Raw genomic sequence first — 12,114 nt, forward strand, 5'->3', positions numbered from 1 at the left:
ATGGGTGTCTACAGGACATCTTGCGTTACAGCGTTTTAAAATACATTATCTTGTTTAAATGTTTTCCACGATGCGGTCAGGGTCTTATTATATACACTGTGCTTAAATATAGTTGCTATCTTTAAATAAATATTAAAGGTATGCAAATTTCACATATTTTAATAGACCAAATCCTGAAATACTTGAAAAAATTCCACTTGAAGTTTTAGTTTTATCTGACTAATGAATCAGTTCATTAGCGAGGCTAGGTTCCAGAAAAGATCTCCTGATAAGAGTAGTTCTGAAGAATAACTTTCTGGTTAAATTAACTGGTATCGCTCAGTCATGCATTTTTTTTAAAAACAACAACAAACAAACCACAACCTTTAGGATTTGACCCAATACCACAGTGGTTCTTCATCAATTGTTATTATTCTATTCTTCAACTAATGGAAGTTGAATAACGCTAAAGAGAAACCAGACAGTTCAACAACAGTGTCTGTGCATGACTGTGTATAATTGGATCAGATTTTAGGGCAATCACTATGAATGTCACAGTTTAGATCTCTCATGTGGGTGTTGTGAAAAAGTATTCAGAAAATCTTTTAAGAAAATTACTCAGTACAGATATTTTTCAAAATGATATTTCATTGAGGATTATCCAAGTTATAAAGGAAAACATTTATTCATATTTTATAGTCTCCTGCAGTGTGTGTGCACAGTAATGCATAACCCCCTTTTAAGCTTGTAGAACACTTAATGTTTTAATGATAGGGAAATTGAAAGCTGAATCTTTTGTGGGAGAGGAAGGAATTGCCTGCTAGACTGTGGTCTGGCTTCACCACCCGTGCCAAAGTCATAGTGCAATTGCTATTAGTATTGCTGCAAGTATGCAATGTGTTGTACCCCTTAAAATTTTTTCTCTCATTTATGCAGCAGAGCAGAGTTGGTTGTGCTAGAGCACAAGTCTTCAGGCCTGCAGAGGTGATGGAAGGATTTATCCCCAAATTATTTATTATAAAACTAGACTTGGCAAGAGTGAAACTTGTGTAATTAAAAAATAATCCTTTCTCTATCCGTTCCTTTAGTCCTTTGGAAGAAAACAGGTGTTAAGCAGAGTTAGGAAAGTTATCTTGAGCAGTGCTGAAGCACCTTTATAATTGTATCCCTGGTGTCGGGTGAAATATTAAGGTGGCTCCAATAAAAGGGTATTAATTTATTTATTTTATTCTAGCCATCTCTCTCTCTTTTATTTTTTTTCCTTTTAAACTCCTTGAAAAGTAAGGAGAATTTATTCAGGTCATGTATTGTCAACAGAGATATTACAAAATAAATATTTTAGTTAATGTTTTTCTTATTATTGTGAACTCTAAAACATCCTCAATGTATGTGTAGTATAACTAATTCCCACCCAATTAAAATGAGCTTACAAAGGGATAGTAATTCTGTTCTGTAAGGATTCTTTTCTAGAATGATGCAGTAGCAGAACATGGCTTCAAGTGACATTTCACTTCAGAAATGAAAACTTAATATGATATTAAGATTCCCGGTGGATGGCAGGTTCTGTCATAGTGCAATGTTTTTCTTTCATTTTAGAAATACTCTTGGATTAAAAGATTATGATCTATTGAAGTTAGGGAGTTCTTGTTTTTCAGTTCAACTCAATTGAAAGAGAAATGGATCCTCTGAGTTGTACATTGATTGCTAAGACTTGAAAATGTGCTATATGTTGTATGAGGTTATTTTACTGTGAAACAGTATTTTAAAAATATTTATGTTGTTGTGGCTCAAAGATCCTGCTGTTTAGTTAGCTGCATTATAGAATCACAGCTGCTATTATCAGTAATGCCACAGGTGCTGTGTTATAATGGCCTTTCTTCCCAGGTACAAGCCAATAATGCTATTAAAAATTATTACTAGGCTGCTTATTTAACAGAAAAAAATCCCAGTGTTTATGGGAAGAGAAGCAGCCAAACCGAAGACACGTTTGTGTTCACGTCCCCCAAGGCTGCTGAGCGCACTTGTGAGCCTTTGAAATGACGCAAACCTCTGCACTATTTTCTGTATCCCGGTTGTGATACTTTAGCACAGGTGTCCTTTTCCTTCCTCCAGACCTGTTCAAGCAAGTGGCAAGCTCCACAGGCTTCTGTGACCAGCGCCGGCTGGGGCTCCTGCTGCACGACTCCATCCAGATCCCTCGGCAGCTGGGGGAAGTGGCTTCCTTCGGGGGCAGCAATATCGAGCCGAGCGTCAGAAGCTGCTTCCAGTTTGTAAGTTCATCTTTGCTTGCTGTTAATTTTCTGATTTGTATCTTGTGTCCGGGTAGCCTGTCCGTTCTGAAGAGGATTGAAAATCTGGAAGAAGGATTAGGGTACTGAAGGTCATTTAATGGTGGTGTTCATTGGTGTATTAAACCATTCCTTTAACGAGATGTATTTGAATTAGCCCGTTTCTCTGGCCATGATGGAAGAAGCCCAGATTATGCCATTATCCAGGCAGCAAATAATTGTCATCCAGGCTTGTATTGTAACTTAACCCTGGAAACAGTTTAAGTCATTACAGCAGCTCCTGGTTTTACAATTTTCTATTGCCAGCAATAGATCACCATTTATTGCTGCTGTGTAGGCTAACAGCAATGATTAATCTAAATTGGGGCATATACACACGGGTGACAGCCAGGTGCCCAGGGGAGCAATGGGAAAGGAGTGCCTGCCTGCAGCCCGGTCCAGGGGGAGGAGCACTCCATGAGCTCCTGACACTGCTTGAATGGATAATGCCAGTTTTCTTTAAAGAATACTGAAAGCATTCCTGTCCTCTCTGTTGAGGAACACACGGCAAACTGCAGGCTCTTTTTCAAACTTGTAAATTATTTAATCTGGGGACGAAGAGAGTTAAGGGAATTATTCATCCTTATCCTAACCAATAGCAGAATGCACAAGATGAAGACAGCTGCGTAATGAAAAGGTAGAGGAGGAGAGGTAATGTATGGTCTGTGATTAACTCTCAATGCATCTTCTACATTACAATGGAAGAAAGGCTGTTTTCCCATCCCCTAACTGTGCCGGGGGGATTTTTTGTTTGGTTGGGGGCAGGGAGAGTTGTTATCTTTTTTGCCTGCTGCACAAGTTGCATTGTGTAGCAGTTGTGGTTCTGTAATAAGCAAAACACAGCAAGTTTTTTTCAATGAATATTAATACTTGGAAGTAGTCTTCTTATACACAGTGACTATGAAAAGAATCTGATTCTAAAATTGCCACAAACTTCAGTTGCAATGGAACGTTTGCTTTCTGTATTTTTTTAAACTTCTTTTAACAGATTAATTCTACAGGATTCACATTTCCCCATTTCCATCATTCATGTCTTGACCTTTTATAATTCTAATCTGTATTTGATGACATTTCCAAATTCATGTTTTATAGGGCCATATCCTGGGCGGATAACCCATGCTGATAAACTGTATATAGTAATTTTGATAGCTGGGTTAGATCCTGCTATCACTTTCAAGCCTCAAGTTCCACATTGGGCTTTCAAGTGAGACCAGCACAAAATGATGCCGCAGCAAATCCATGGTCAAAAGCTCATTTTTGCAAATGACCTTCATTGGAAATTAAGACTTGCTGGATCCTGTCGTTTTCCCAAGTGAATGGCAACAACACTTAGAGTACTGTTGAAAAACTGATAAGGAAAGTGACCTCGGAATCGGACAAAAACATGGGGTTTTTTTTGAAAGAGCGCTGACGTTGTTTCTGTTTATACTAGGAAAAAACCCAATAAAATTCATAGTGATGGAACATACAAAAATAGTTTTTATATAGTAGCAAGAAGACCTTGGAATAAATGTTTATTTGAATAAAATGAGTTAGCGACATTGTCATTACAAATGAAGATATGCCAGCGGGCTGAATGCTGCTGGTATTTCCAGAAACAGCCCAAGCACAGCTGGACACAACCTTTGACATGTTCATAAATCACAGCGGCAGAAAACCTGAGGTTTCCTTCTTTTACCTGCACTGAAAAATAGGTTTTCTGCAGTAAGAGAAATTTCATCCTCTTTTCTTCTCTCCAGGTGAAGTCTCATTTTAGCTTGCAGAGTGGGAGGGTGGTTTCTGACCTGGGTTTCAGCAGAACAGATGATTTTCTCAGGGGAGCAGAAAGGGGGAGGGAGGCTCAACCAAGGAGGGGAAATACAAGAACAGGGGGGATGGAGCCTTAGGGAGAGGAGCAGAAATCCAAGCTTAGGGAGAGCTCTGGTGGAGAAGAGGGAGAAGGAACTAAGGAGTGGGGAAAAAAAGGTCCACCCTTAGGGAACGATGGTAAGAACGGTAGTAGGACTAATGGGAATGAAGGAAACAGGTGAGTAGGATGAGGCATGAAGGAAAGGAGCAGCCAGAAATGGAGATGGGTGAAAAAATAAAACTTTCCAGGAGAAGGGGAGGAGTACAGAGAGATCCTTTCAGCATAAGACGGTGGTGTGGGGGGCAGAGGTCTTCAGGCTGGGAGGGCAGTGCAGAGGTGTCGAGGGGGCCAGGGAGCAGCCTGGGAAGCGGAGTGGCTGGAGGAGCTGGACGGCCGAGGGGGGATTGCATGGGGCTCCCTCCTTTTACTGAAGTGAGAGAATTCAATTTTTAAAAATAGTGTGAGGATTCATAGTTTACTGTGTGGAAACTAAATTAAGTCTTTCTTTGTACGCCCACGGGGAGGAATGCTTTTTCTTTAGAATTTTTTTTCTTTCTTTTTTTTTTTCTTTCTAGTGATGATAAGCCAGCAATAAATTGCGGTCATGTCAGAGTCTGCAACAAATGTGTGTTTCAGAAATGGCTCTCCCAGCCCCCTTAGGTTAGCTGCCCTGGCAACGGCCTTGTCTGTCGGCACAACAGCAGGAAAAAAAAGGGATGTTTACTGTTCCCGGTGATAACAGGGGAAATCTCTCCTGCTTTTCAGTTTGAAGTGGGAGTCCTTGGGAATGAGAGCTGGGGGGGGGGGCTTCCCAGCCCTGCCGCTGCTGCCCGGTCCCGGGAGTGGGTCCCCTTACCGCAGGCTGCTGCTGCCGCCCTGTTACTTCTCATCCCCCCCCAGCACCGGCTCTTGCTTTCTTAGATTTCTTCATATATGGAGAGGTGCTGATAGTCATTGCTGGGAGCAAAAGGATGTTAAGGGACGCATTTTTCCTACGCACGGCAGGGGAATGTAATTTCTGCTTTGAGATTTTAAAGAAAAAATATTTTTAAGTGAGAGCAAAGAGCCTGATCTAATGACTATTTGAAGACTGTATATATAGTTGTACCTGGGCTCAGACTGCATCAAAGCAATCTATAGATCCATGAAAAATTGAATGAATTCAGTCTTACTGCAGTGTGAAAGCATTTTCCTTTTAATTCTGTGACGGGTACTTTTTTTAAGTAAGCAGGATAGGGAATTGTTATGGACTGAAGGACAGATGCACTGTGTTTTAATCACAGTGGAAAATTATTAATATGCTTTCCTTGTATAGTGTAAATAGGACCTACGAATTCATGTCACTGCCTTGGATGAGTTACTGTGACATTGGGACGTTTAAGAAATGTGATGTGAAAACAGAAGGCAACTCAGATAAAAATGTCTCTTGCTAAATCTCAATACGAGTTTGGATATTTGGTTCTCAGTTATAAACTGCTTTAAGTATGCTTTCTTTCACGGGTGTAGCTGGAGGAGAGTACTTGATATGAAAAACTAGTAGAGATGAAGCTAAGGAGTAATTAAATATGTACAGTTAATTCATGACTGTATTTTAAACCTTCTTGTTTCATTTCACTTTGAGGAAAGTATTTTAATATTTTGTGTTGTATAGTCTTCATTTCTAGGTTTGTATTTCATCAATGATCAGGCAAGATCAGCCTGGTTTTTACAAGTACCTAACTGTGTCCAAATCCAGTGTATGTACTCAGACAAGTAAAAGCTAAAATCGGGACCTGCTAGTCCTTTTATGTGAAGTTTGGGTATTGCAAATCCTGGGCAAGGACCCTGATAGTGACTTTGGCCATAAATGCTGTGATTTGAATTGATTGGACAGTTGTTTTGTGAGGGCTGCGTTGCGTTGTTTGGGGTTTTTGTGAACAGTTAGGGATCAATACTGTGTACAAATAACTATATATAGTGGTATAGAGGTCTATATGAAAATAACATACAAGTGCAGTGTTACTGTTGAGGGACTTGATCTCTTTTGAGAGATCCAGGCAGTCCTTGTTTCTATTCATAGGATATTTCTTCTGCTTTTGGCTCTGACAGGAGAGCTGGCCTAAGGGAACTAGCAAATCCTTCTTCAAGCTGCTATGCTGTAAATGTCATAAAACAGAAATTCTGATTTTATTTCAGCAGGATTTTGTGAACCTGTGCCTGACTTTGGAAGGCATTCTTGAAGAGTCCTACAAGTGAACTGTTTTAAAAAACTATTTTAAAATGGTTTAAGGGATGGGGAGCCGGAAGATGATGTTTTTCAGGTGTGGATGATATAAAACTGTACACTAATTCACTTCTGGATTCATGGGGGTTTTTATTTTATTACTCTTTGCCACAACACTAAAAACATTGACTGGAGTACTCAATGCAATCTAGTGTAATGCAAGGGGTCAAAGTAATGCTCTTAAGCACTTACTCCAAGGGTCGAGGCAGGTTTAAGTAGTTTGTATCACCCAAAGTTACCTTTAGAATAATCCCCTCTTTCTTGATTATGAACAGCACTTGTCTCAGAAATGATAAGTTCTTGACTTTTGTTTTCTTACCAGCCAGCAGTGGGGAAGAACATGAGGAAATTGAGGAAACCACTCAAGAGTGGAAGACATTTGGTCTGACTCTGGGGAGACATGGCTGCTGTTCATGGCTTGCTCCGCATTTTTAAACTTTAACAACTAATAAGAATCCCGTTCTTCAGTTTGGTTTGTCAAAAATAATATTTACCTGGACTGACGTAAAGCTTTCCATCCAAACGAAAAACATCATTAAATTAACAATGTTAATTTATTTCCAATTAATTTCCTGCACTGCATATAAACAGAATATAGCTAATCAAAAATGTTACCAGAAATTTGTGCTATATTGTCCGACTCTGTCCAAAAGCATATCACATAGTTCACGTAAAATCACAACTGTATTTTGGAGCATATTTCATATTATGGATAGATAAAGCTAATATAACACAGAATATTTTTTAAACTACTAGCTGGAAGAAGAGGGGGGAAAAAAAACGAAAAATTGAAAGTATTGCATAAAGATGCTAGCACCACCCAACTTCCTATTCCCCCATTGTTTCTGCAAAATAAATACTGAAAAACAGATGTCTGGAACATAATGAATTTGAATGTCCCCCATAACAAATTGTTACTTGTAAGCTGGAAAGGGCTTTATGAATTTTACTTTATGATTCACTCTGTTATTACCATAAAAATCAGGAGTTGCACAGAAATGTGTTCAAGAGAAGACCCATTAATATTCTTTACAGCTTGATCTTGTTGGTTCAGATACAAACTGTATGAATTCAGACTTTTTCCCTTATGTAAAATCTTCAGCTGCTGCCTTTACCGGATTTAGAGATTATTAAAAAAATCATAATAGCAGCTCAGGGAACAGTCGAGAACTGTCTGTCCTGTACTGTCTGACCCTGACCAGCTTTTCTCCACGTGGCTTTAAATCTTCATGTAATATAATTCGGAACCAGTTCTGATACATTTTAATGCACCTAATCTCTCTGAGCACAGGTTTTGTACAGTCAGCGTGCGGAGCTCTGGGTAGGCAGCTATTGGGACTGCTGGCAATCGACAGTGACTGCAAAATTAAAATAGATCTTTGGGCGTTACAGAAAGTCTTTCATCGCCGCAATATTTTCCCTGCAAATTTAAAGCAGCTACAAGTGGAGAGCAGCGCTTTGAGCGGCTCATTCTTATTCTGACTGCAGCTTGCACTGCAGCATTTCCGTACACTTCATGTTTTTCTATTAGAAATTCCATATTAAAGAGATCCTCTTAAATTGTTTTTGAGGCTTAAAGGACCTCTGTATAGAAAGTGTAGTCTGCCAGGCGGAATAATGGTTTGCCGGCGTAGTTCTTGGCTGATGGTGGCGCGCTGAGTGAGCCACAGAAAGTCCCTCCCCAGCCCCTTTACTGCCCTGGCTCCTAGCTGAAAAACAGACATCTAGATGATCATAAATATGCCTTTCTCTTAGGAGAGATCTAGAATTAATTTAATTCTATTGAATTCACTGATGTCCTGCAGCAGAAGGCAGTATCCGCTGTTCTGAACAAATTCTATTGCCAGCGTTGGCTGGACTCTGTTGTACATTTGATTTTCTCTCTTTTTCTCTTTGGCGGGGTGGATCCTAAATTCTGTAGCTACATGAAAAAACAGAGGAGTAGGATTTAATGCAGAAGTCTTCAGAAGTATTTCGGGGGGGGGGGGGGAGGAAAGGTCATTTCATTTCATGTAAGTCCTGTAGTGAATATTAAATTGTGAGCAACTTTATCTGAGTAACTGTAGATATGTTGTGGCTTGATGCTTTCACCCCAAACATCCAAAAAGGATATGTATGACTGTACTAGAAATCTATATATGTGGATCTTAAGTGCAGTCATGGGAGTCTTTAGATGGTTTCCCAGACTTCCCAAGAAGAAAGCCCTGGCCAAAAAATCTTTCGTTTCTAATTAACCAAAGTATTGCAGCAGCATTTTAAGTCAATTTTAATGTAATGCATTATTCAGGAGATATTCTGGGGGATTTTTTCCACATTTTTCTTGTGGCCAGGGGTTCTGTCTAGGAGACATTGCATTTTTCTTAGTCGTCAAGTATTGATCAGTTAATTTGTTTGTCAAGATTATAAACAATGTTAGCTTTAAAAAAAAAAAAAACAAACACACAACTCATTGGTTTTCCTTATAGCTCTCTCTCCTTTAGATCAGTTGTGATTTTTTCTCCAAATTCATTGCTAGCATTTTTAGTTCAATAAAGTTTTAGCTAGGTCATACAAAACTCAGATTTCATGAGAAACTGGAAAAGTAACTGAGAGCAAATGTAAAAAACCCCAGCCCTCAATCCTCTATTCATCTTGGTCCATGTACATGATACATTAATGCTTATTATTTATTTAAATGCTTCAAATAGGTTTGGAACCACAAAGGAAGACAGTCTGCCTTGTGAAGTTTGAAATATAAAAGACTGGCCCGCTGAGGGCTGTATTTGAAAGCCTAGAAAAAAAGGAAAACAGAAGATTTAAATATATTCAGCCCATAAATATGCTGTTTCTGTTGGGTAGCATGGAAGGAAATGTCTCAAGGAATTTGAATTAGCACGTAGTGATGGTTTAGAGAAATGGAGCAGGACGGTACCCCGCTTCATTGCTTGGGTTGTTCCCTGTGCGGACCCGTCCTCCTCCCTCCTGTCCTCCCCTCCGGAGCCCTTCGCTGCTTCCACCTGATCCATCACCTCGCTTTCAGCACCCACACCAGCTCCCAGGCTCTCGGGTAACCAGTTTTGGGCTGGCTCCGCACCACCCTGCAGGCTGGAGAGGTGTTCCCCATAAACATTGACTGCATCACTTCACTGTTTTCCTTAAAATCCCTTTTGATGCTCTTTGCCTTTGTTCTGCACTGTTCTTTGCAGTGCCTGCTCTGCCGGTACGCTGTGACCTCTACCCATGCAGATAGATCGCTGTTGTCCCCGTTGCCTCACGTTTCTCGTCTCTTTGCTGTTTCTTTTTCCATACTGTAGGTGCTGCCAGGTAGGGACAATATATCATTTTTTGGTGTGTGCACAGTGCCTGCCTCAATGGGATTCAGCTCTGCGACTGAGCTGCCTCAGTTACCGTAGAAGAGATACCTGACATCATCACACTGGTTAGGATGTGATGGGAAGGCAGCAGAGGAATGGGGCTGCTGGGAAGCGTTCGTAGGCTCTTCTGCTGTTGGCAAAGAGGCAAAAGTGGGAAGTAATGGAATACGAGGCTAAATCGATCGTATTCTGCGGAACAGAACTGTATTGTGTTTGCAGGCAATGACAGGAAATTTAGAGATGATATGGTGGGAAGAGGGATTTTGAGGCAGTTAAGGAGGCAGGGAGTTTACGTGTTCAACAAGAGGCTTGAGAAGGGATTTGAATGATTTCCTCGTGCGTACGTTTTGAAGAAAGGGCAGCGTGATAATGAAGGATGTTAAGGAAAAAAGAATTTTGATAAAAGACGTGCAATTTTTAGGGCTTCGATAACACAAACTGTTTTTAAAATAGGTGAGAAGCACTGCTATGCAGGCTCAGATAAGAGACGGGGAAACACAAGATCAGGCATCAAAGGTGATCTTGTAAGTGGATGATTTTCTCTGTGACAGAGTACATGGTAGTGCTGTCTATTGTAATAGGGAATAAGAGAAAGAGAAATTTGAAACGTTAATAATAGTTTTCAGTTTCTAGCTTGAAGGCAGGGTCCTGGAGGTTTTTTTGATTTTTTAATAATTTACTTTTTTATGAATGGCTGGATTGGGGGAAAAGCTGGAGTATATTCAGGGAAAAGATACAGAGTAGGCAGGAAGCAAACGGCTTGAACTGTTAATTCGCTGGTGGTAGACAGATCACTTGCACTCAGCCCCCGTCTGTCTTCCCCCTGTGTTACAGGCCAACAACAAACCGGAGATCGAAGCAGCCCTCTTCCTGGACTGGATGAGGCTGGAACCACAGTCCATGGTCTGGCTGCCCGTCTTGCACAGGGTGGCTGCCGCCGAGACCGCCAAGCACCAAGCGAAGTGTAACATCTGCAAGGAGTGCCCGATTATCGGATTCAGGTACAAATTCGCTCGCTTTCTGCTATGTGTACTACTGCTTGTTTACAGGCAAATCATGCACTTGATTTTATGCCTGTTGTTCAGGGAACAAATAGTTGTGATGGGACAGGAGAGAGAGCGACGCCTAGACTGGGTACAGTGATGCGGGAGTTGAAGAGAACAAAATTATGTGTCAGTTAAGATACTGCCCTTCCTCTGTGTCCCAGACTTTCTATGCCTCAACCAAAGTACTGATGGACTGCACAACTAGTACAATTTGCTTTACATTCAGTGTCTCCTGTAGGTGAAGTTATATTTTCTGAATTGAATCCTAATGAATTGCTTTCTGTCATGGTGTAAAGCAAGGAAGTGACTTGGCAATTCACAGAGGGGTAAAGCTACATGTGCATTTCTCAGAGAAAGAATGTTGGTGGTGGAACATTAACCTGGAGTAGGGAGAAATGTTGCCGGTCTATTTAAACATCTGGATTGACACCATGGTTACTATGGCAATGAATAAGTCACTGTGTTGTAAAATGGCTGTGTGTTGGTATGCTTGTTGAGAATCCACTTAACAGCTAAGTAAATACTCACTTTCAATTATGCCTAGATTTGTTTTATCACTTTGCTTCGCAATAGCTGCTTTGTGTGGTTTCTGTCCTTTTTATGCACAGTCTTCTCTTACCACTGGCACTTTTCCTTCTATGGTACGGTGTCATTTACAAAGACCTTTCTGTAATTTTGTTTCTAAAACCCAGACAGACAACAGCAGCAAGCAGTACCACATAGAAAAGCCATCATTTTTGCTCTAACCTGGGAGAGTATGAATGTTGCTTTTATGCATGCCATGGGGCAGTGCCTTCTGCCATGCAATTTCACAGGCAGTGGGAAACAGGGGAAATAATGAAGGTATTGCTTTGTTTTAAATCTGAGTTTTTCTCTAGTGAGGCTGTTCTCTAATCATCTAAATTCTTCTCCTTCTGCTTTTATTCCTCTTGAATTTCTTAACTGGGAAATGATAAATATTACAGAGGAAGAGCTAGGGATGGAATGTGAGTAGTTCAACACATTCACGAAGTCTAATTTTCCCATTCTCAGATACGGTTTATGAACTACTGAATTACTTACACAGTTTTGTATAAACAAAGACAAGTAGGTGGAATTGAAAAATGCAGCACTTGGAAAATCAAAGGATGGCAAGTGAATGGATAGTCTGTAGTGAGCATCGAGAACTGGGGAAGTGGACACTGGAGCTCTGTGTGTCTAATTTTACTTGACTGATCTCATCTGTCTCTTAAATTTATATAACAAATCTATTATCATGACAGTAGAATCTGTCTGTCACAGATTTTTTCTCTGGCTT

The 12,114-nt window shown here is 40.4% G+C and overlaps 1 protein-coding gene across 14 annotated transcripts in view; it reads left to right on the forward strand.

Annotated features, from left to right (window-relative positions):
• DMD (dystrophin) overlaps positions 1-12,114 on the forward strand; it is a 1,320,554-nt gene that overhangs the window by 1,266,107 nt on the left and 42,333 nt on the right. For all 14 annotated transcript variants that reach the window (XM_075774516.1, XM_075774534.1, XM_075774546.1 and 11 more), the window contains 2 exons: positions 2,092-2,249; positions 10,606-10,772. In XM_075774516.1, the coding sequence (XP_075630631.1) occupies positions 2,092-2,249; positions 10,606-10,772 (325 nt within the window). The remainder of the gene's footprint in view (positions 1-2,091; positions 2,250-10,605; positions 10,773-12,114) is intronic.

Source organism: Balearica regulorum, chromosome 1, assembly GCF_011004875.1.
Source record: "Balearica regulorum gibbericeps isolate bBalReg1 chromosome 1, bBalReg1.pri, whole genome shotgun sequence".
Lineage (NCBI taxonomy): Eukaryota > Metazoa > Chordata > Aves > Gruiformes > Gruidae > Balearica > Balearica regulorum.